This window comes from Eutrema salsugineum, unplaced genomic scaffold, assembly GCF_000478725.1.
Source record: "Eutrema salsugineum unplaced genomic scaffold, Eutsalg1_0 scaffold_15, whole genome shotgun sequence".
In the NCBI taxonomy this organism is placed as follows: Eukaryota; Viridiplantae; Streptophyta; class Magnoliopsida; order Brassicales; family Brassicaceae; genus Eutrema; species Eutrema salsugineum.
In genome coordinates, this window is record NW_006256867.1 from 1,740,582 (window position 1) to 1,761,860 (window position 21,279).

At 39.1% G+C, this 21,279-nt stretch overlaps 2 protein-coding genes across 2 annotated transcripts; one reads left to right on the forward strand and one right to left on the reverse strand.

The window, feature by feature from the left end:
• The first annotated feature begins 13,286 nt into the window (after positions 1–13,286).
• On the forward strand, positions 13,287–16,903 carry LOC18021981 (probable cadmium/zinc-transporting ATPase HMA1, chloroplastic). The gene is made up of 13 exons (XM_006404747.2): positions 13,287–13,822; positions 13,896–14,046; positions 14,125–14,315; positions 14,402–14,548; positions 14,635–14,830; positions 14,917–15,029; positions 15,235–15,473; positions 15,561–15,666; positions 15,738–15,902; positions 15,976–16,192; positions 16,280–16,467; positions 16,536–16,622; positions 16,698–16,903. The coding sequence occupies exons 1-13, from the start codon at positions 13,346–13,348 to the stop codon at positions 16,857–16,859; spliced, it is 2,439 nt and encodes an 812-aa protein (XP_006404810.1). The 5' UTR covers positions 13,287–13,345; the 3' UTR covers positions 16,860–16,903.
• Positions 16,904–16,907: 4 nt separating this feature from the next.
• LOC18021983 (transcription factor MYB73) lies at positions 16,908–18,072 on the reverse strand. The gene has a single exon (XM_006404746.2). It carries the CDS (start codon positions 17,986–17,988, stop codon positions 17,098–17,100), a length of 891 nt encoding a protein of 296 aa, XP_006404809.1. The 5' UTR covers positions 17,989–18,072; the 3' UTR covers positions 16,908–17,097.
• Between the last annotated feature and the right edge of the window lie 3,207 nt (positions 18,073–21,279).

A 21,279-nucleotide genomic window follows, 5' to 3' on the forward strand; every position in this document is an offset into this window, starting at 1 on the left:
CTCCTTGCTTTGCTTAGCAGGTTCGATATGGTAGCCTCCTCCAGGATCAAAAATCAGTCTTGAAACTTCTTTGAGGTATGAGTCTTCAACACCACTTGTGACAGGAGAACGTCTTAGATGCTTGTATGATGAGGTGAATAAGGTCTCTCTTACTGCATGACATTGAACCATGTTGCAAGAAACAAGGATAGATGATTCTTTATGATCTGAAGTGGTGGAGATGGTTAAGCATCCAAGGTGAGGACAGTTTGCTTGGAGAGGTGTCGCCATGGCTTGAACTGTTGGAGAATTGGTAAAAAGAGCATTGGCTGGTGGAAGTGTCGCGACCGCGGTGAAAGGTGGTTTGGCCGCTGGTAGCGCACACGCGACCGCGGCGAAAGGTGGTTTGGCCGCTGGTAGCGCACACGCGACCGCGGTGCCGAATATCCTAGGAAAGATGTTCAGATCCTCTTGCTTCTTGTCTCCAATTCTTTTTCCTTGTGGAGAGTCTTCGGAAAAGAGTCTTGAGAGCCATTTAAACTCCACTCTTGCTTCGATTAAGTCTGCATCACCTCTTATATGAGCATTAGTTAAAGGTGTGCATAGGAAAATACCTTTGTTTGTCAAACTGTAAATCCAGCATTTTCTTCGGGTGCTCTTCTTTCTAGAACGTATCCAACATCCTTTGTAGTTCCTCCAGGGTCAAATATTGGATCATCTACGCCTCCTATTGTCAGACAATGAGAGTTCCTTGTAGTAATCACCGGGTATGGGGTTTTCTTGTTGATCTTCAGGAAACTCATATGTTGATGTAGGTAGTTGATGAGTGTTCCAACATATGCTAGACACGAAATACCAAGTATCAAGGGTTTTGGTGCATTGTTTCTCATCTCCATAGCATGGGAACCAGTAGAAACAAGACAATCTTTCCCTTGAAAAGGAAATTCTGGTTTGGAACCAAGTAGAGCTGCACCAGAAAAATCTCCATAGTGAATATCAATCTTTGAGGGATGAAAAATCGAAATACCTGTATTCTCTGCAATGGTCTTTGGTATGAGATTCACATCAGGTCCAGATTCACAAAGAGAATCACGAAATTTCACTTCCTTGATTGAGAATGGGGCATCAAACTTCTCGGAATCCTTCGTCTTAGAAAGCGCCTCCAATGGTGGTTTTGATGTCACCATTAGTGTCTTATCTTCCACGTGGTCTGTCTTACATTCAAGGTGGTGAGGAGCTCAAGGAGAAAAAGGCTTTGGTTCATCAAGAGGAAGTGACTTATTGATATAAGATCAAGGATATGATCTTATAAACCGATATAGAGGGGATCCTTGTAGCTGGCCTAACGGCTCTCTCTACTTAGACAAGAGATGAATCGATGGGGAATAGGTTGGTGGGGATTAAACAACTGGCCTAACGGCTCTCTTTGCTTAACCTAGTGGGTGAGACGTTGTGAAGGACAAACGGTGGATCGAAGTGACACACACACAACTGATGATGAAGTTGTGACAGTCAAGAACTCTCGGAATCAAGGGGAAGCCGCACAAGATTCAAAGAACTCACAAGTATAAGAAAAACCTCTCGTTTTATTGATATCAAAAGCAAAAGTGTTTTCTACAAAGCCGCATGTGGAACCTTATATGAATGGTTCGTCAGCTGGAACCTTCTAGGGCAAACCAAAAATAAAAGACAGAAAAAGGAAACCTATTAAAATCGAGAGTCTCTCTAAAAACTTAAAGACAAATGCAAAAAGGAAAAATAACTTAAAGGACTAATGTTTAATTCCTGCAAAACAAAAAAGGGAAAACTCGTTATTTGAATTCAAATGGAAAACTTACCAGGAAATGGAAAGTTTGAGGCTCCTCCGCGTCTTGAGCCTAAGTGGTGTCGTTTGGAAGCTGACTGATGGATAATAAGGTTGGGCCGAGAGTGATCTTCAAAAGGGGCCAGGCCTTAGTCTCCACTGGATCCTCGAGTGCTTGATCCGTGAGGCTTCCTTGTCTTTCTTGACTTGTGTGGCTGAGTGTGTCCATCTTCTTGTTGAGGTCTTCAAGCTCTTGTTGTGCCAATAGTCCTTCCACAGCTTCACCAAACTTTTCTCTAAGAGTCCTTGCACCGGATCTTGTCCTTGGCGGCTCATACATGGTGGGAATCTTGGCGATCTCAGGTAGCTCCGGGCCTATGTCCTCATCATTCCCTCCCCCTTGAGAATGTTCTGTCCTCAGAACTGGTTCATCTGCATGAAAAGGGGACAAGTCAGAAACGTTGAAACTTGATGAAATTTGCATCTCACCTGGTAGGTCAAGTCGGTAAGCATTGTTGCCAATGCATTCCACGACTTTGAATGGACCGTCTCCTCTTGGTGCAAGCTTGGATTTCCTTTGGTTGGGGAACCGCTCGGGTCTCATGTGCACCCAAACCCACTGGCCTGGTTCAAAAATGATCTCCTTTCGGTTCTTGTCGGCCTGAAGCTTGTATTACGCGGTCTTCTTCTCCAAGTTCTCAATGGTCTTCTGGTGGAGTTTTCGGATTTTTTCAGCCTTGTCTACTCCATCCTGACTAGCATATTCGGGTGGTGGTAAAGGTTTAAGGTCCAACGGCGTCTCTGGCTTGAATCCATACACAATCTCAAACGGTGAAAGCTTAGTAGCCGAGTGGTTAGCATTATTATAAGCGAACTCAATGTAAGGAATACAATCTAACCAATTTCTCAAATTTTTACCAACTGTGGCCCTTAAGAGGGTGGAGAGAGTGCGGTTCACAACTTCTGTCTGCCCATCGGTTTGTGGGTGGCATGTGGTGGAGAAGAGGAGCTTGGTGCCAAGCTTTCTCCATAGAGTCTTCCAAAAATGACTGAGGAATTTGGTGTCTCTATCGCTGACAATGGTGCGAGGTAACCCATGTAACCTAACCACTTCCTTGAAGAACAAGTCAGCCGTTTGTGTGGCATCATTGGTTTTAGCACAGGGGATGAAGTGTGCCATCTTGGAGAACCGGTCCACCACCACAAAGATTGAGTCTTTATTTCTGATCTTTGGTAACCCTAGCACGAAGTCCATAGAAATATCCACCCAAGGTCTATTAGGTATAGGTAAAGGCATATAAAGTCCATACGGATGTGACCTGGATTTTGCCTTAAGGCAGACGATGCATTTTGAGCAGAACCGCTCCACGTCTCGTTTAAGATGAGGCCAGAAGAAATGGTCCACTAGAACACTTAGAGTTTTGTCTATCCCAAAGTGCCCCATCAAGCCTCCTCCATGAGATTCCCTGATCAAAAGCTCTCTCATAGAACCCTGCGGAATACACAGTCGTTTTTCTCAGAATAAGAAATCATCATGCAAATAAAACAAACCATGAACTCCCTTTTGACATTCTTGGTAAATGGCACTAAAGTCGGGATCGTCCTCATATCTCTCCTTTATGTGTTCAAATCCCATGATCTTGGCCTCCATAGTGGTTATAAGCGTATAGTGCCTAGATAAAGCGTCAGCAACGATATTCTCTTGGCCCTTCTTGTACTTGATGATATACGGAAAGGTCTCCACAAACTCTAGCCACCTCGCATGTCTCCTTTTGAGAGCGGTCTGGCCTCGGAGGTGCTTCAAGGTCTCGTGGTCCGTGTGTATAATGAATTCTTTGGCCAGCAAGTAATGCTGCCATGTCTCCAAGGATCTCACTAGGGCGTAGAGCTCCTTGTCATAGGTGGAATAGTTGAGTGCAGCTCCATGTAACTTCTCGCTAAAGAATGCGACGGGTCTTCCTCCTTGAGTTAGAACAGCTCCAATACCTAGACCTGAGGCATCACATTCAACTTCGAACGTTTTATCAAAATCGGGTAAGACTAGAACAGGTGCATGGGTTAAACGGTCCTTAAGCTTTTGGAAAGCTTCTTCTTGGAGTTTCCCCCACTTAAACGCCACATCTTTCTTGATCACCGCAGTAAGGGGTGCGGCTATGGTGCTAAAGTCTTTTACAAATCGCCGATAGAAGCTTGCTAGACCGTGGAAGCTTCTAACATGTCCAATGGTGGTGGGTGTTGGCCATTCTTGAATCGCCTTAATCTTGTCTTGATCCACCTGTAGATCCTGTGAGCTCACAACAAAGCCTAGAAATACAACATGATCAGTGCAAAAGGTGCACTTCTTGAGGTTCGCGTAAAGACCCTCTTGTCGAAGAGTCTCTAATACTTGCTCAAGGTGCATTAAGTGATCCGCAAAACACTTGCTATAAATCAGTATATCATCAAAGTAAACAACAACGAACTTACTGATATATGCCCTCAAGACATGGTTCATGAGTCGCATGAAAGTACTTGGGGCATTGGTGAGGCCAAATGGCATGACTAGCCATTCATATAGACCTTGTCTGGTCTTGAAAGCGGTCTTCCATTCGTCTCCTTCCTTCATTCTCACTTGATGGTACCCACTTCGAAGATCTACCTTAGAAAACACAGTGGCACCATACAATTCATCTAACATATCGTCTAACCTTGGTATTGGGTGGCGATATTTGATGGTGATATTGTTCACAGCTCGACAGTCCACACACATACGCCATGTTCCATCCTTCTTGGGCACCAAAAGGACTGGTACGGCACAAGGGCTAAGACTCTCTCGGATATATCCTTTGGACATCAAGTCTTGGATCTGTTTCTCTAGTTCTTTAGTCTCAGTGGGGTTCATCCGATAAGCTGGTCGGTTTGGTAAGGCTGCACCAGGAATAAGATCGATCTGATGCTCTATTCCTCTTAAAGGTGGCAAGCCAGCTGGAATGTCCTCCGGGAATACATCTTTAAACCTGTCTAACAAGGCACTGATCTCGGGTGGAAGCTCTAGTTCACTTGCTCCTGAAAGTAAACTCTCTCGAAAGACCATTAGTAGCACAGGTGCATGATGCTGTATAGCTTTATAGACAGTAGTGGAAGTAACAAAGAGATTAGTCTTACTTACCTTAGAATCCTTTGCAAATTTTAGCTGCATTTCATGGACTTCCACAGGTGTAAGTGGCGCCAGTTGGAACTTTTTCTTTTCGTGCATGAACGAATAGTGATTTGTCCGGCCATTGTGTATTGTCTCCTTATCGAATTGCCACGGCCTCCCTAGTAACAAGTGACCAACTTGCATGGGCACCACATCACATAGCACATGATCGCTATATTTGCCCACACTGAACGGCACGGTTACTTGCTGAGTTATCCTTAACTCAGTGTCATCATTAAGCCACCTCAAGCGGTATGGTTTTGGGTGCGGGGTCGTCTCGAGCCCTAGCTTGTCAACCATAAGCTTGCTAGCTACGTTAGTGCATGATCCACCATCAATTATTAAGCTACATACCTTGTTGTGCACGGTGCACCTCGTGTGGAAGATATTTTCCCTCTGAACCGTCTCGGGGTCCACGAGAGCACTCAGAGCTCGCCTAATTACCAACAGCTCACCGGTGTCCGGATAGGCCACCTCGGTATCACCCTCGGCGTCCTCCTCATCTTCTTGTTCGTCTTGAGACTCATAGTCTCCGGCTGAGGTTAGGATCATGGTGCGCTGATTGGGACAGTCTCTCGCCATATGTCCTCGACCCTGACACTTAAAACAAATGATATCTCGAGTTCTAGAGGTACTTGGATTCTTACCTGTGTCTTGGCGATTACTCTTGAGAGTCTCGGCTGCTGGTTTTTGGTATTTGGGACTGTTCTCGACGGCTTTACCTTTGTCTAAGACTCTAGGGGCGGGCTGACTCCAATTTTGGCTGGCTTTTGCTCGGTTTGTGGCTGTTGTCTTACGTTTGATGTGCTGTTCGGCTTGAATAGCGAGATGTAAGAGCTCGGAGATGTCATGATACGGCTGTCTCTCTACTTTTCTAGCTATGCGGTCTTGAAGGCCATCAAGAAACTGAGCCATGAGATTCTCCTCGGTGTCTTCTTGTTCCAACTTGTTCCGGAGTGTCTCAAACTCTTCAAAATATTCTTCTACCGACTTGTTGCCCTGCACCAATTTGCGAAACCGTTTTTGCAAATCCATATGGAAATATGGAGGCACATACCTTTTCCTCAAGTTGTATCTCATTGCGGCCCAGGTGGAAATTTGCTCATATCGGTGCCTTCTTCTCTCAGCTACATCTCTGTCCCACCAAGATAAAGCGTGATCGGTGAGTTGAGCCGCGGCCAACGCCACCTTCCTTTGATCGTTATACCCGTAATACTCAAAGATGTACTCCATTCTTCTTTCCCATTCAAGGTAAGCATCAGGATCTACCTTTCCTGCAAAAGTAGGAGCTGTTAGTTTAACATCCATATTACCTAGCCTATTACCCTCATCGTCTCTGATACGGCCTCGGTTGACAGGATCTCGGAGTCTTTGGTGTATCCGTATGTCGGGTGGATCTTGTCTCGGTTGATTGTGAGGCAAGTTATCCTCCACTTCGGCCATATTCTCGTCTCCCGCTTGTTGTTGCTGTTGGGGTGGGACTTGAATAGGTCGGACAGCTTCTCTTATTGGTACTTCTAGCCGGCCAACCCTTTCCTCCATGCGCCCTAGTTGTGCATGATCTTATAAACCGATATAGAGGGGATCCTTGTAGCTGGCCTAACGGCTCTCTCTACTTAGACAAGAGATGAATCGATGGGGAATAGGTTGGTGGGAATTAAACAACTGGCCTAACGGCTCTCTTTGCTTAACCTAGTGGGTGAGACGTTGTGAAGGACAAACGGTGGATCGAAGTGACACACACACAACTGATGATGAAGTTGTGACAGTCAAGAACTCTCGGAATCAAGGGGAAGCCGCACAAGATTCAAAGAACTCACAAGTATAAAACCTCTCGTTTTATTGATATCAAAAGCAAAAGTGTTTTCTACAAAGCCGCATGTGGAACCTTATATGAATGGTTCGTCGGCTGGAGCCTTCTAGGGCAAACCAAAAATAAAAGACAGAAAAAGGAAACCTATTACAATCGAGAGTCTCTCTAAAAACTTAAAGACAAATGCAAAAAGGAAAAATAACTTAAAGGACTAATGTTTAATTCCTGCAAAACAAAAAAAGGAAAACTCGTTATTTGAATTCAAATGGAAAACTTACCAGGAAATGGAAAGTTTGAGGCTCCTCCGCGTCTTGAGCCTAAGTGGTGTCGTTTGGAAGCTGACTGATGGATAATAAGGTTGAGCCGAGAGTGATCTTCAAAAGGGGCCAGGCCTTAGTCTCCACTGGATCCTCGAGTGCTTGATCCGTGAGGCTTCCTTGTCTTTCTTGACTTGTGTGGCTGAGTGTGTCCATCTTCTTGTTGAGGTCTTCAAGCTCTTGTTGTGCCAATAGTCCTTCCACAGCTTCACCAAACTTTTCTCTAAGAGTCCTTGCACCGGATCTTGTCCTTGGCGGCTCATACATGGTGGGAATCTTGGCGATCTCAGGTAGCTCCGGGCCTATGTCCTCATCACTTATGATCTTGTTTGTCGTCTCCAAAACACTTGAACGAATCGGTAGAGACAAGATCGTCACTAGGGATGGAAAGAGGCTCTCCTTTTTCTTGATGGCTGGCTTCCATGACGTGATGATCCAAAGGAATTTCATTTGATGGCCTCTTTCTAACGAACTTGATGGAGGATTCTCCATCTACTTCACAAGATACCCAATACCCATCATCCATAGATTCATTGAGCTCTTGAAGCATATCATCAATCTCGGTTTGGGAGACAGACGACATATCTTCATCAAAGAGAGTATCATGGATATCTTCGTGGGTATTGTAAGTTGTTATGGTCTCCCAGCAGAATCCTTTTTCCTCTAAACCTTCGTGAATTGATTTGTAGTGCTTGCGATGTCCTCTTTTGTGGTGGTTCGGAATTGAATTCTGATCCATTGAGGAGAGATCACGAACGTATTGTGCTTCTCGGCGTTGAGTGGCTCGAGGATTATTGTAAAAACCTCCCTCATAGTAGTAATTTCGTTTCATAGGATCCATATCTTCTGAAATGGAAACAAAATAACCGAAAAATGGAAAGTTGCAGAAAAAGGGGTTCTAGAGTCGATTTACTAACCTTTCTCGGGGTTTTGCAGAAAAGAAAATACGTGCCTTCCCCGGCAACGGCGCCAAAAACTTGATGTGGTGTTGAGTGTGGGTGTCGAGGGTGTTAAGTTTTACCCTAATTGAAATCAATAGCCGCAAGTGCACAGCTGATCAATTGTAGTACTTAGGGATCGAATCCACAGGGAAGGAGGATCTTTTGCTGCAAAAAGCTTTTGAAAATAAGTTAAAGTAAGGAAGTCTAGAACTAAACGGTTTAATGGGGGTTTGGTGGTGTCTTTAAAATGTAAAAACGAAATATTAAAAGAGAATACGGGAATTAAATGACGTAATAACTAAACTTAACGAAAATGACTAAAAATGATAAAAACGGATATTCTAATGATTAAATGAAAATGAACTAAAAAGGAAAGACAATATTGAACTAAAGCTTAAAGAAAATCGGTGTAAATCAATGGAGAAAAGGCGTTGGGGTTCAGGGAAGTTTTCTCAGGGGTACGAACGATTCAAAACATTGCTAGAGAGGAAATTTTGTAAGATCTTAGCTTAAACTTTTCGAACTGGAGTCACGGACGTATGAATACGCCACTGTCGTGATCATAGACAACTATCTCTCTCAACCCTGACCAGTAGGTTTCCACTCTGGCCCTGGAAGAGAAGAGATGCATTATGTTTAAGACTCGTCCTAATTCACAAACGCCCATAGGTAGGTTTCCACTCCTATGTTTGTTTTGCTCTCCTAAACTAGATCTGATACCTGATGAACACTTTCGCGTCACCAAGCATCTGGATCAGATTGTAGTTCATGACGCTACCTCATGCAGTAAAAACGAATTCAGAAGAAAAAGTTCTAAGATTCGGCTCAAAAGCTCATGGAATCCTCATTGAACATATAAATCCCCATCGAAAATCCCTTATTCCCAACAATAAAACTACTCAGACATAATAAACGAAATCAAAGTCATAGTATTAAGATGTAGAATAGAAACCGAAATTGAAAAAGAAAGAACAAGGGTTCAAGAGAACAAATCTCTCTCTCCCTAAAAGCTAAACCAAAAACAATAAAAATATGAAGTAATGATAGATGGTATTCGGTTACACCATTTCTAGGGCTCCTAAGACATGTATTTATAGTGCTCAAGACCTCTTTGGACGTCACTTAGGGTTTCTCCAAATGTGGGCTTCAGAAATGGGCTTTATGGGCTCGGAGGTTGAAGGCTGCGGTCAGGACAAGTGTGACCGCGGTGGATGAGTGGTTTTGCCGCGGTCGGGATGCTCCTGACCGCGGGAAATAGCTTGTTGGCCGCGGGTGGAAGTGCTGGCCAGCTGGTTTACGGGACATCTTGCTCTTCGCGTATCTTTTGATTGAACCGTTGGATTGCCAAGCTGTAAAGTGCACTGGAAAGCTGATACTTCCATCTTTAAGGTCTCCAAATTTGAGCTGGATCAGACGGTGAGAAGGCCTTCAATCAGGGGTGAACTTCTGACGGTTTGACTCTGAGCTGAAATCTGGTTTTCTATCCATTTTGTTAAGTTTTTCCCTAAGTTACCTGAAAAGAGTTTTGGAACTACAAATACTAGAAAAACGTGATAAAAGTATTTAAAAAGCAATTAAAAACATAGAAAAAATATTTCAAAACGATCCATAAAAATGGTCAAAATACGGTGTTATCAACATTTCGCGCAAAACACCGAGCATAAATCTAGTAATTATAATATGAATTTTTTCAAAACATATCGTTTATCATATAGAAGCTATATCTATGGGTTCATTTATTTATAAAGGGGTCGAAAATTAAAGATATAGCCACAATAAGAGAAAATTATCTTTTTTTTACTAGAGAAAATTACCTATTTAAGGATTGAAAAGACGCTATTAAAGTGTTTATTGGTTCACCCGCTATCATCTGCAAACGTTGCGTTTGCGGTTGGTAGCAGTTAGTGCCATTTTATAACAATCATAAAAATCTCTGCAAACCGTTCTATATCTTTTTGTACCGTTCAAATCCAAAAGTTGCTTCCTGCAAGTGTTTGCAGTTGCGGGCGGTAGCGGTTGATTAAAAAAAATCACACTAGAAAAAAATAGAAAATCACGTTAAAAAAATTAAAACCATAACTCTACTAATCGTCTCCTATATATATATATAAACCCTAACCTATCACTTTTTCTATTAAATCTAGTCCATAATTATACTTCCATACTAGTTGAAGAAAGTCAAGACACAAGTGTAAGTGTTATAATAGTTTGGTTTAATTCATTCATATCGATTGTTTTTTTTTTGTTGATTTCCAATATGCTTTTTTTGTTTAAGAGTTTTTAATTTATAGTTTGTGATATATATATATATATCTATATATATATTAATTATTTGAATTAGTGATTTTGATATCTAGCATAATAATATAGTTTTATGTTTTTTTAATAATTATATATGATGTTTATTTTGATAATTTTATGTTTAATCGCAAAAATATCTGATAGTTTGTCAATCAAAATTGTCCCGCAAACAGACCGCTTTAAAAAGTTTAACCAATCGTACAAACTGCTTAATAACGCTTAAAATTAAAACTGCAATCGTCCGCTTCGCATTCGCAACCTCAATCTCTGCGATTAAACCAGTCAAGTTCTAAGTATTAACTCTCATCTGTGCGTGAGAAAGTGTGTTGTTTACTTGCTTAGAGTATCTGTAACGGGGGTTTTAAACGGATTTTAAGATGGAGTTCGTTAATATTTTGGATTTAAAAAAAAATGATTAAAGCCCAATATCGTTCAATCCTGTTCTTACAGATTAGAGACGTTCTTAGAAGGGGTTCATAACTGACGTGTCTCTTTCTCATTCGTTCAACAAGAATTTTTTTTTACGCTCTCTCTCCTCTTCGACTTTCTCTGATTCTTCGTTTGTGTCCATGTTTATTTCTCGTCTTCCAGCCAAGATTCTTTCTCTGGTGATTTCAGATCATGGGCTAAAAAAATGGAAGCTTTGCATGAACCCACTTGGAGAAGAGCTGGGATTTTCATTCGAATTAAAGCATCACTCTTTCCTCGATCATCGTTGCGAATGGAACCGACGGTAGTGCTGGAGGCTCAATTCGGAGAGGAATTCGATCACGTCGATGACCCAAGGCCTTCCGGAGATATCTCGTTAGTGAATGTGGAGAAGAAGGAGCTGCTCGATGAGGAGAAGGAAGAAAACAGCGATTCTGGTTCGAAGAAATAACAGAGGAAACAAAATAAGAATGAAAAAAAAGCACCTGTTCAAAGAAATCAGAGGATTTAGATGGTGAGCTTCAACGGCCATCGACGTTTTTTACTCTGCTTTTTTTTTTAACTTGTGAAACTGGTTCGAAGGTATTTAATGGGCGATTCAGAGAGGAACCTCCAAAAAGGTGAATGCAATGAAAGACGGGAAGAAAAGAAGTAATGGGAGGTTGTGGGGTTTTTAATTTTGTATGAACCTCACCACTGTAGGAACAAAATTATGTAAGGTTCTAATTTTTAAGATAAAATTGGAAATTTAAAACACAAATAGAAGTACTTGTCCTTTTAATATTATTTTTTAAAAATTTGTCCCTTTAATACTATTTTAATTGTAATCTTTTTTTACCCTTAAAATTCGATTTTTTTTTCATATTGATAAATTGTTTTTAATTATTATTAATGAAAAATAAAAATTATACAATAAAACAATACATTTACCCTTAAAAGTCGATAATAATAATTCATCGTCTTTTCCGATATCGTTTTCTCCATTCATTTTCCATCGACTTTCCAAACCATCGTTGATTACCATCACTCTTCTCAATCTATTTAATCTCCTTTTCATTCAATCTCTAAATTAGGGTTTAAAATCCCAAATTGATTTTGGATAATTTTGTTATATCCGGCGATAAGCAAAGAGAATAAAGATGAAAGAGGTGATATTTACGTATCATGTGCCTTGATGGTGCCACGTTTTCTTGCTTCTATAGAAGTGTAGTGAACGAGAATCCTCGTTTAACAGGATAAAGGCTACATTGGATTTGTCTTCCTGGTTTTTTGTCTTGATTTCCACTGGGACCTGGTTTCCTTAGAACTAAAGTTTCATAATTGAATTTTCCTACCAGATGGAATTTACAGAATCTACTTCCTATCTGCTAAATTGGTAATCTACAGAATATAGCTCTAAACTTGTAACTTCATCGTCCAATGAAGATTCATTATAAAAAGCCAGTTTATGTGCTTGATTTCAAAGTTACTAATCGACCTTTTTTTTCTTCATCGACGGCAAAAACCCAATACTTATTGAGAACCTATTTCCATATACCATAAGTGACATAGATATGTACCATAATTGAATAACCAGAACAGAAAAAATATATATATATGTAATTGTTTGACAAAGATCGTCAAATTGTCGTGAAGGAGAAGAAGAAAAGAAAAAAAATTCAAAAAAATAATAAATTGAAAATAAATAAAAAAAAGAAAATAAAATATTTTTAAATATTTAATTTTTGTTGGTTATAACCTGATTGATTTTGTTAACTGTTTCGTAGAATATAGATTTTATAATCATTAATTTTAGACAAATTAGTAGAAGTTGTATTCTAGAAAACGTAGAATATAGAAAGAATAATAGAACACATATTTTAAAATATGTAGAACATAGTACAAATTCTAGATAAGGTATTCTATAAGGATATTTAGAACACAAAACAAATAGTAGAATTTCAATTCTATATTCAGTAGATCTTATACTAAAGAGTAGAAATCAGATTTTAGAAAACACTAGAATTATAGAACACATTTTCTAGAACATATTTAAAAACTAATTTTAAATATACTTATTTCCTAAAACAATGTTTTAGAATAATATTCTTTCTTTTTTGGAATTTTCAGAATTTATGAGTATTTATAAATATTTATTTCAAAAATAAAAAGTATTTAAAATGTTATTTTGGTCCAAAACTGCCAAAATTTAAAAAAGTATTAAAAAGATAAATATTTCCATTTTGTGTTTTAAATTTCCAATTTTTTCAATTTTGTATAGATATCAAAAATTTATTACTATTTTATTGTTTATGAACTCCAAAAATAGTTCACCATTGAGTGCTCTTATGTTCATTTTCAAATTGAAATAATTATTGAATTTATAGTTTCTGAAATTATTTTTTTGACAACCAATTTTGGATTTTGATAACGAAACAAAGAAGCCGACGAAATGGGATCATAATGAGGCCATATTACAACATTCTTTCGTATAATTCCAACGTCTCTCTTCTCCTTCTTCTCCTTCTTCTTTCACCTCTCCGAGATCAGAATCAATGGCGATTTGATCAAAAGTAAAGCAGCAGCAAGCTCAAATCCTCGACTATGGAAGCGGCTAATCTTATACAACATTATTCTTCTCTCACTAGATTCCCTTTTCCCGTGAAACCCACTCTCCGTCTCGCTCGACCCAACTCCTTTCTACTTCTTCCGATTTATACCTCCGCCTCTCTTCGTCTTCCACGACGGTCAATCCGTATACTGACGAAATCGGCCTGCGAAAACCACAATCACGATCACCACCACCACCACCACGAGCACGATCACGATCATCATCACCATCACCGACATTGCTGTTCTGTGGAATTAACGGTATCGAATCATCCTCAGAAAACGTTGATCGAGTTCGCTAAAGCTATCGGATGGATTCGATTGGCAAATTTCCTCAGAAACCACCTCCATCTTTGCTGCTCCTCCGCCATACTGTTCATCGCCGCCGCCGCTTGCCCTTACTTGATTCCTAAACCCTACATTAAACCAATTCAGAATTCCTTCATGATTGTTGCTTTCCCTCTTATTGGAGTAAGGATTCTCCGATTTCTCTAATCTCGTATTTTCGTCGTATTCAGTGCTAAGAAACAAATCGGTTTCTTAGATTTCAGCATCTCTCGACGCACTTATGGATCTCGCTGGAGGAAAAGTGAACATCCATGTTTTAATGGCACTAGCAGCTTTTGCATCTGTGTTTATGGGAAACGCTCTTGAAGGAGGACTGCTTCTATCCATGTTCAATCTTGCTCATATCGGTGCGAACTTGTATCTCTTAAAGGTTTCTTGATTTGATGACGTTGAAGCTTTGCTTGAGTCTATATCTTTTGCTGCAGCTGAGGAGTTCTTTACTAGCAAGTCGATGGTGGATGTTAAAGAGTTGAAGGAGAGTAATCCAGATTCTGCATTGGTGATTGATGTGGATGATGATGATGATAATGCTCCAAACTTTTTCGATTTGTCATACAAAAGCGTCCATGTGCACAATGTACAAGTTGGATCCTATATTTTGGTAGGAACTGGTGAGGTTTGTGGAACTCGTCTCTTTGCTTTTCGGTTTCTTGAAATTCCTGTAAACCTTTGATACGACATTGGGATGTTATATATGTTTAGATTGTGCCTGTGGATTGCCAAGTCTATCAAGGTAATGCTACCATAACAATTGAGCACTTGACTGGTGAAGTGAAGCCATTGGAAGTAAAAGCTGGAGATAGAGTGCCTGGTGGTGCAAGAAATTTGGATGGCAGAATTATTGTCAAGGTGTATAATTTGACCATATGCGTTGCGTAGTACTTTAGCTTGCACTATTTGGAACTCTCATGCTTAATTATCTTCAACGGAATCAGGCTACAAAAGCATGGAATGAGTCGACACTAAATAAGATTCTACAGTTGACTGAGGAAGCAAACTCTAATAAGCCCAAACTTCAGAGATGGCTGGATGAGTTTGGTGAGGTTTACAGCAAGGTGGTGGTTGTTTCATCAGTTGCTATTGCCTTCCTTGGTCCAATTTTGTTCAAATGGCCGTTTCTCGGCACCGCAGGTATGTATAGTCATCCTTTTCTTCTACCTGAGATGGGTTTTAGCGATTGACTTACTTTGATTTGGTTGCTGTTTGATGATATGCAGCATGCAGAGGATCTGTTTACAGAGCATTGGGACTTATGGTGGCGGCATCACCGTGTGCCTTGGCAGTTGCTCCATTGGCTTATGCTACTGCTATCAGTTCCTGTGCCAGAAAGGTATCTTACAAGTACTCTATCTAGTCAAAGCTGAGTAAACTGGTATAAGCAAGTGCTAGCTAGCTCTTTTGCTTTCTTGTTACTTGTGATCTTATTGCAGTTCTGTGCGTTGGTTTGCACACATCTTACTATCTATATTTTTATTTCCTTTTTTTTTTTGCTGTGTAGATGTAACTTCACGTGAAATCTGTCCACTTTTTTATAGGGAATATTGCTGAAAGGTGGACAGGTACTGGATGCTCTAGCTTCTTGCCACACTATTGGTTTTGACAAAACCGGGACCTTAACGACTGGAGGCCTTACATGCAAAGCAATTGAGCCTATTTATGGGCATGAAGCAGGAAATGATGCAAGTGTAACTCCTTGCTGTATGGAAAATTGTGAAAAAGAAGCCCTAGCCATAGTAGCTGCTATGGAGAAAGGTACCACACATCCTATCGGAAGGTATTGCTCCTTAAACATCAGTTTTCTTATACAGGTAACTTATATAACTCGTGGCTATTAACAGAATCAAACCCATCTATTTTGCAGAGCAATGGTAGACCACAGTGTTGGGAAGGACCTGCCTACTGTTTCTGTTGAAAGCTTTGAGTATTTTCCTGGTAGAGGCCTTACTGCTACTGTTAACTGCATTGAGGTGCAAGCAAATTATTTACTAGATTCAGTCTCTTTCATTAACCAACCTCTCACTACAACTTTTTTATACAGTCGGTAACCGAAGACAGTAAACATCAGAAAGCGTCACTTGGTTCCGTAGAATTCATTACTTCACTCTTCACATCGCAAGACGAGTCTAGAAAGATCAAGGATGCTGTAAATTCCTCTTTATACGGAAATGACTTTGTTCATGCCGTTCTTTCACTTGATCAAAAGGTATACTGTTTCTTGATTTCAAGCTCTCCGCACGCAGAGAAAGTTATGAGCTTGCAACTCTTTTCTTTACTAGGTAACGTTGATTCACCTCGAGGATCAGCCTCGTCCAGAGGTATCAAAAGTCATAGCAGAACTTAAAAGCAGGGGCAGGCTAAGGATAATGATGTTAACTGGAGATCATGAGTCAAGTGCTCGGAGAGTTGCGAATGCTGTTGGTATTGATGAAGTCTACTACAACCTAAAACCAGAAGACAAACTGAATCATGTCAAAAACATCTCAAGAGATTCAGGTGATGATGATCATCTTCTTCTTAATAAATGGATAATATGCTAGAAGAACCAATAAGAGACAGAAAACTGAATTCAAGTTGGATTAGGTGGAGGTTTAATCATGGTGGGAGAAGGCATTAACGATGGCCCGGCTTTGGCTGCTGCAACTGTAGGTATCGTTCTTGCTCAACGTGCAAGTGGCACTGCTATAGCCGTTGCCGATGTTCTACTCCTCCGAGACAACATCACTGGTGTTGCGTTCTGTATCGCCAAATCCCACCAAACAACATTATTGGTAAAATAACAAAGCCTTTTTAAGTAAATGTAAAAATGTCAGCTTATATTCGTATTATCATCTTGCAGGTTAAGCAAAACGTGGCTATCGCGTTAATCTCGATATTCTTAGCCGCTCTTCCATCGGTTCTCGGTTTTCTTCCTTTATGGTTGACGGTAAGTAACCATGAACATGCTTCTCTAAAGCTTCTAACACAGTTTCTCTAAGCTTCTTCTATTGAACCGTAACAGGTACTTTTACATGAAGGCGGTACGCTTCTCGTGTGCCTTAACTCGATACGCGGTTTAAACGATCCTTCGTGGTCATGGAAACAGGACATAGCTCATATGATCAGCAACTTCAACTCAAGAAGATCAATCTCCCACACCAATAGTTTAAGCACTGCACATTAGTTTAACCCTTAAAACGTATATATTCAAATTGATCAAAATCAATGTCGTTTCAATTATTCAAATGGGTTTGAATCTCAAAAGATGAAAATGGCTTTTTCTCTGCAATTCCTTTCATTGTTTACACAATTTTTCTCTCATAAAGCACTAAGCTTTGTGCTTTTTTTTTCACTGTACATTTCAACATTACTTTCCCGAGAAAATAACAGAGGAAAAAAAACGATTTTGATTCTCTCACTCACTACTCGATCTTCCCTATCCCAATAAACTCTCTAAACCCTACATTACGACCATTAGCTCCTTGCACCATACACGAGCTCCCTCCTCCGCCGCTCCCTCGCTGTAAATCCGCCATGTAACTCCTCACCTCCGTCTTAATCATCTCCTGCACCACCGTCATGAAATCCCCACTAAATCCCGAAATCCCTCTCTCCTTCTCCTCTTCTTTCCTCACCGGAAACAGCTCCACCGTATCTCTCTGCTGAGACCAAGGAAGAGACAAGCTCAGAGAAGTCGCCGGATCCTTCGCCGTCGATTCAATCACCACTCCACCGGCTCTCGCCGTCGGTTTAAACACATGAGAAGAAGACGGCAAATTAGGCCCGCTAGATTGCTCGCTGACGTCAGATCCCGATGGACTTCCGGGACTCATAAACAGCCCCGTCGACACAGCTCCTCCTCCTCCGCTCGCCGTCCGTTTCAACGGCTGCTCATCCGTTAAATTACCATCATACCCTCCGTTTCCACCGAAATCACAGCTCTGCCCCTCGTCGGACGTCCATCCGCCGCTGCATTTCCGCTTCAGCGTCGAGTTCCAATGATTCTTAATCGCGTTATCGGTGCGACCGTTGAGAAGCCGAGCGATCGTCGCCCACTTGTTGCCGAACCGCGCGTGCGCGCGTAGGATCGTGTCGTCTTCCTCCGCCGAGAAAGCACGGTGTTCGACCTCCGGAGAAAGCTGATTGCACCACCGTAGGCGGCAGGATTTGCCGGAACGTCCCGGGATCGATTTGCTTATCAGAGACCAGTTCCTTGGTCCGTGCTTTTGCACTAGCGTCTGCAATAGGTCGTCTTCTTCAGGACTCCATGGACCTTTAATCCGATCCGTTTCTTTCCGGGTCGAACCAGACATCGCCGGATCTTTTTTATATTTTCAAATTAGTCGGAACCTTTTAAACGCGTTCTCTTTGGTTTTGTTTTTGGAGAAAGAAAAAACGATTTTAAGAGGATAAGTGGGAGCGAAGAGAGAGTATTTATACGAGATGTGATGGTTAAATGGGCCACCGGTACTACCGGTAACTTTTTCTCGTTAATTAACAATAGATTATTACTCTTTTTGCCGTTTCAATTTTTTTTAAATAACAGTAGAATTATATTCGCTTCATAATTTACACTAATGCATACTAATTCATAATTTTAAGATGAAAATATTTTAAAAAATTCTTGTATAAATTAAAGATTAAAATTCTGGGTTTAGAATATAGTTTAGATTTTAAAATTATGAACGTATGGTTTAAATTTATAATATTTTGACTATTTTTGTACATTTGGTATAAAATATAGAATAATTTTTAAGAGCCTCTCAATTTACAAATCAAGAATAATATAAAACATAATAGCAAAAGTAGTACTCCTATAAATATTTCAAGTTTTGAATGTAGACAAAAAAAACAGTTAATTTGAATTTGAAAAGTAGGAGGAAAATATTTAATTTATTGTAACACTAAATTAAGCACCTAATTATGCTTTTTGAAGATGTAACGTGAGTAGTCTGATAACACACCGGCTTTGTAATGATTGTAACGTATTTTGAATTTCCTTTCATTTTTTCAGGAGTAATTTTTGTAGAGCAAAACATAAGAAAATATAAAACAGCAGCGATTGGCGGTGCGATTGGGGAAATGCGTCTGTGGTGTGACGTTAAAATCAAGAGAGAATCTTCCAGGAAAACGGTTGGGGATTTGGGATACAGCTGTAAGGGGACACGTGGCATATGAACACTGAGAGTACTTGTGGTACTAAAGAGCGTTTCACAGGTGGAGCGTTTTTATTCCAATCATTTCGTTTATTCAGTTTTTTTTTTCTTTTTGTGTGAAAGATACTTCATTTTCAATTTAAAAGATACTTGACGCAGACCCAAATCAGTCGTTTTTAAAAATTAAAAAAAAAATCAGTGAAAAAATTAAAATTGTAACTCAGTTATTATTCGTTGATTTGTTTGCATACTTATTAGAAACGTATAAGTATCCATATATTTATTGAAATTTGAATGATTCTAGTTTCTTGTTGGATTTTTCGGTTTTTTCTCTTTTTCAAAAACTGTTTTATCACTAAGTAAGCCAATTTTTCAGAGACTTTCTGACTGAGAGAGAAAGCCAGCCTGTAAGCCATAATTATTCCAATAAAAATTTCAACTGAAAATAAAAAAATCAGTTATTTCGGATATAAAACTAACAACAAAAAAATAATAAGATGCTGACGTAACGGAAAACGACAAAATCTTGTGGGTCGCGAATCAGAGAGCCGATCGTTATTATTTTTTTTGTATTTCGACAAAAATAAATTGTTTATTAATTTTAAATGGGAGAAGACAGGCTGTATAACCCTTATGCTCTATTCCTTTAACGGCCACTTCCCCACCTGCCGGTAACCCACCCACTCCTCTTTTATTTTTTTGGGGTTTATTTTATCTTTCACTATTTGTTTCCACTAAAAAATTTGGCTCTAAAAAAAAAAAAAATTTTGGGATATAAATATCCTATCGGAGTTTGAATCTCTTCTGTTTCGGTACATACGTAATTTTGCTTTGTATAAGTTGTTTTAATAACAGAAATTTTCTTATATAAAAACACAAAAAAATCTATGAAAATTTGAGTTTTCTTAGCACTTCAAACGTTTATAGATGCCCAACCATTATTTAAATCACAATGAGAAAAATTCAAATCTTGATCTCAAAGAAACATATATAATCTTTTTGGTATGAATATTAACATCATAATAAATAAAATGTAGCGGTATTACAAAAAATATATTATCTATAAATAATATTGGCAAAAAAGTAATAACGATTATAATCGACTGGGTAGAATTTTTCCAAAAAATAATAAAGCCAGAGAAGCATAAGCTTTCTCAATCATTGTTCTTGAAGATGAGCAGAATGGATTGATCGTACGTTAAAAAGATTATTATTAGTCATCTGCTTCCATATGTGAATGATTTGGTTTTTGGGTTGTGAATAACTGCAAATAAAAAGAGTGAAAAAAATGCGTGTATGGACACTAATACTTTCATATTCAGTTTTTTCACCCATGTATATTATTAAAACACTACACTGCGAATAAAACACATGGAAATCCATGTTACTTGTAAATTAGAGTATTAGACTACACAATTCCAAAAGATTGCCCATAATGATAGAAGATAAATTTGAAGATCTGTCGTACACTACACACTTATACGTACGGTTCCAAAAGATTGAACATAATTTCATTACGAAGATGAAATCGAATGCCCAAAAAAAAAAGATGAAATCGAAGATTTTATGACCATACTATCTATATACAAAATAATTAAAGATTTATGTCCAAATTGTGTCTCTTTTATTTATCGTCTTGTTTCAACATCGTCTTCGAAATAGAGTTATTACTTCAAAAATAAAGAGGATAAAACGGAAAACATTTTTTTTATATAAAGAAAACAATGGAATACGTTAAGCCGTACATGAGTCGTGTACTGCAGAGAAACCACGCACATGTTCCCATACCATTATACCAACGGGAGCTTCGCGTAAGCTTCCTCCTCAAACTCTTTAAATAATCAAAGTATTGAAAAGTGTTATCAAGAGGGAGCAAGATTCTGTCTAATTAGTGAAACAAAATCGTAGTTTCAAGATTCTTTCAAGACATAACAGTGTCATTAATGGAGATACGGTATGAGATTTTCCCTAATTGGTCCATCGTATCTACTACCAAATTCATTCTTCCCATAATTTTATACTAACCACTAATTATTCCTGATTTTTAACTATTTAGTTTTTTTATTCAACTGTTAATGTCATTGACCAAGTAACATGTACTTTAAGTGTACATGGTCCGTAAATGTAATTGTACTCGGGATTAAGTAAAATAATTGTTTTAAAATAATTATTTATAAAAACAGTTATTGTTATAAACTTTACGATAAACTGCATATTTTTTTGGTTGAATTTTTTAAAAATAAGTTGATCTGTATATAGAATCATTTTTATTTTTTGGGAGTGTTATCATATTATATGATTTTTTTCCATATATGCATTATCTCATAAATTATCCCGTATAATTGTCTGTAGTTTAGCTTTTTTCGGAACGTTATCATATTATATGATTCTTTTTTGTATATGCATTCTCTTGTAGATTAATTTTTTTAATATTCATATAATGATGAT

Coding starts and splice junctions, on each gene's coding strand:
- LOC18021981 (XM_006404747.2), top strand. CDS start 13,346: ATGGAAGCGGCTAATCTTATACAACATTATTCTTCTCTCACTAGATTC. Junction 14,316..14,401: donor TTTTGGTAGGAACTGGTGAG/GTTTGTGGAACT, acceptor ATATATGTTTAG/ATTGTGCCTGTGGATTGCCA. Junction 16,468..16,535: donor CCCACCAAACAACATTATTG/GTAAAATAACAA, acceptor ATCATCTTGCAG/GTTAAGCAAAACGTGGCTAT.
- LOC18021983 (XM_006404746.2), bottom strand. CDS start 17,988: ATGTCTGGTTCGACCCGGAAAGAAACGGATCGGATTAAAGGTCCATGG.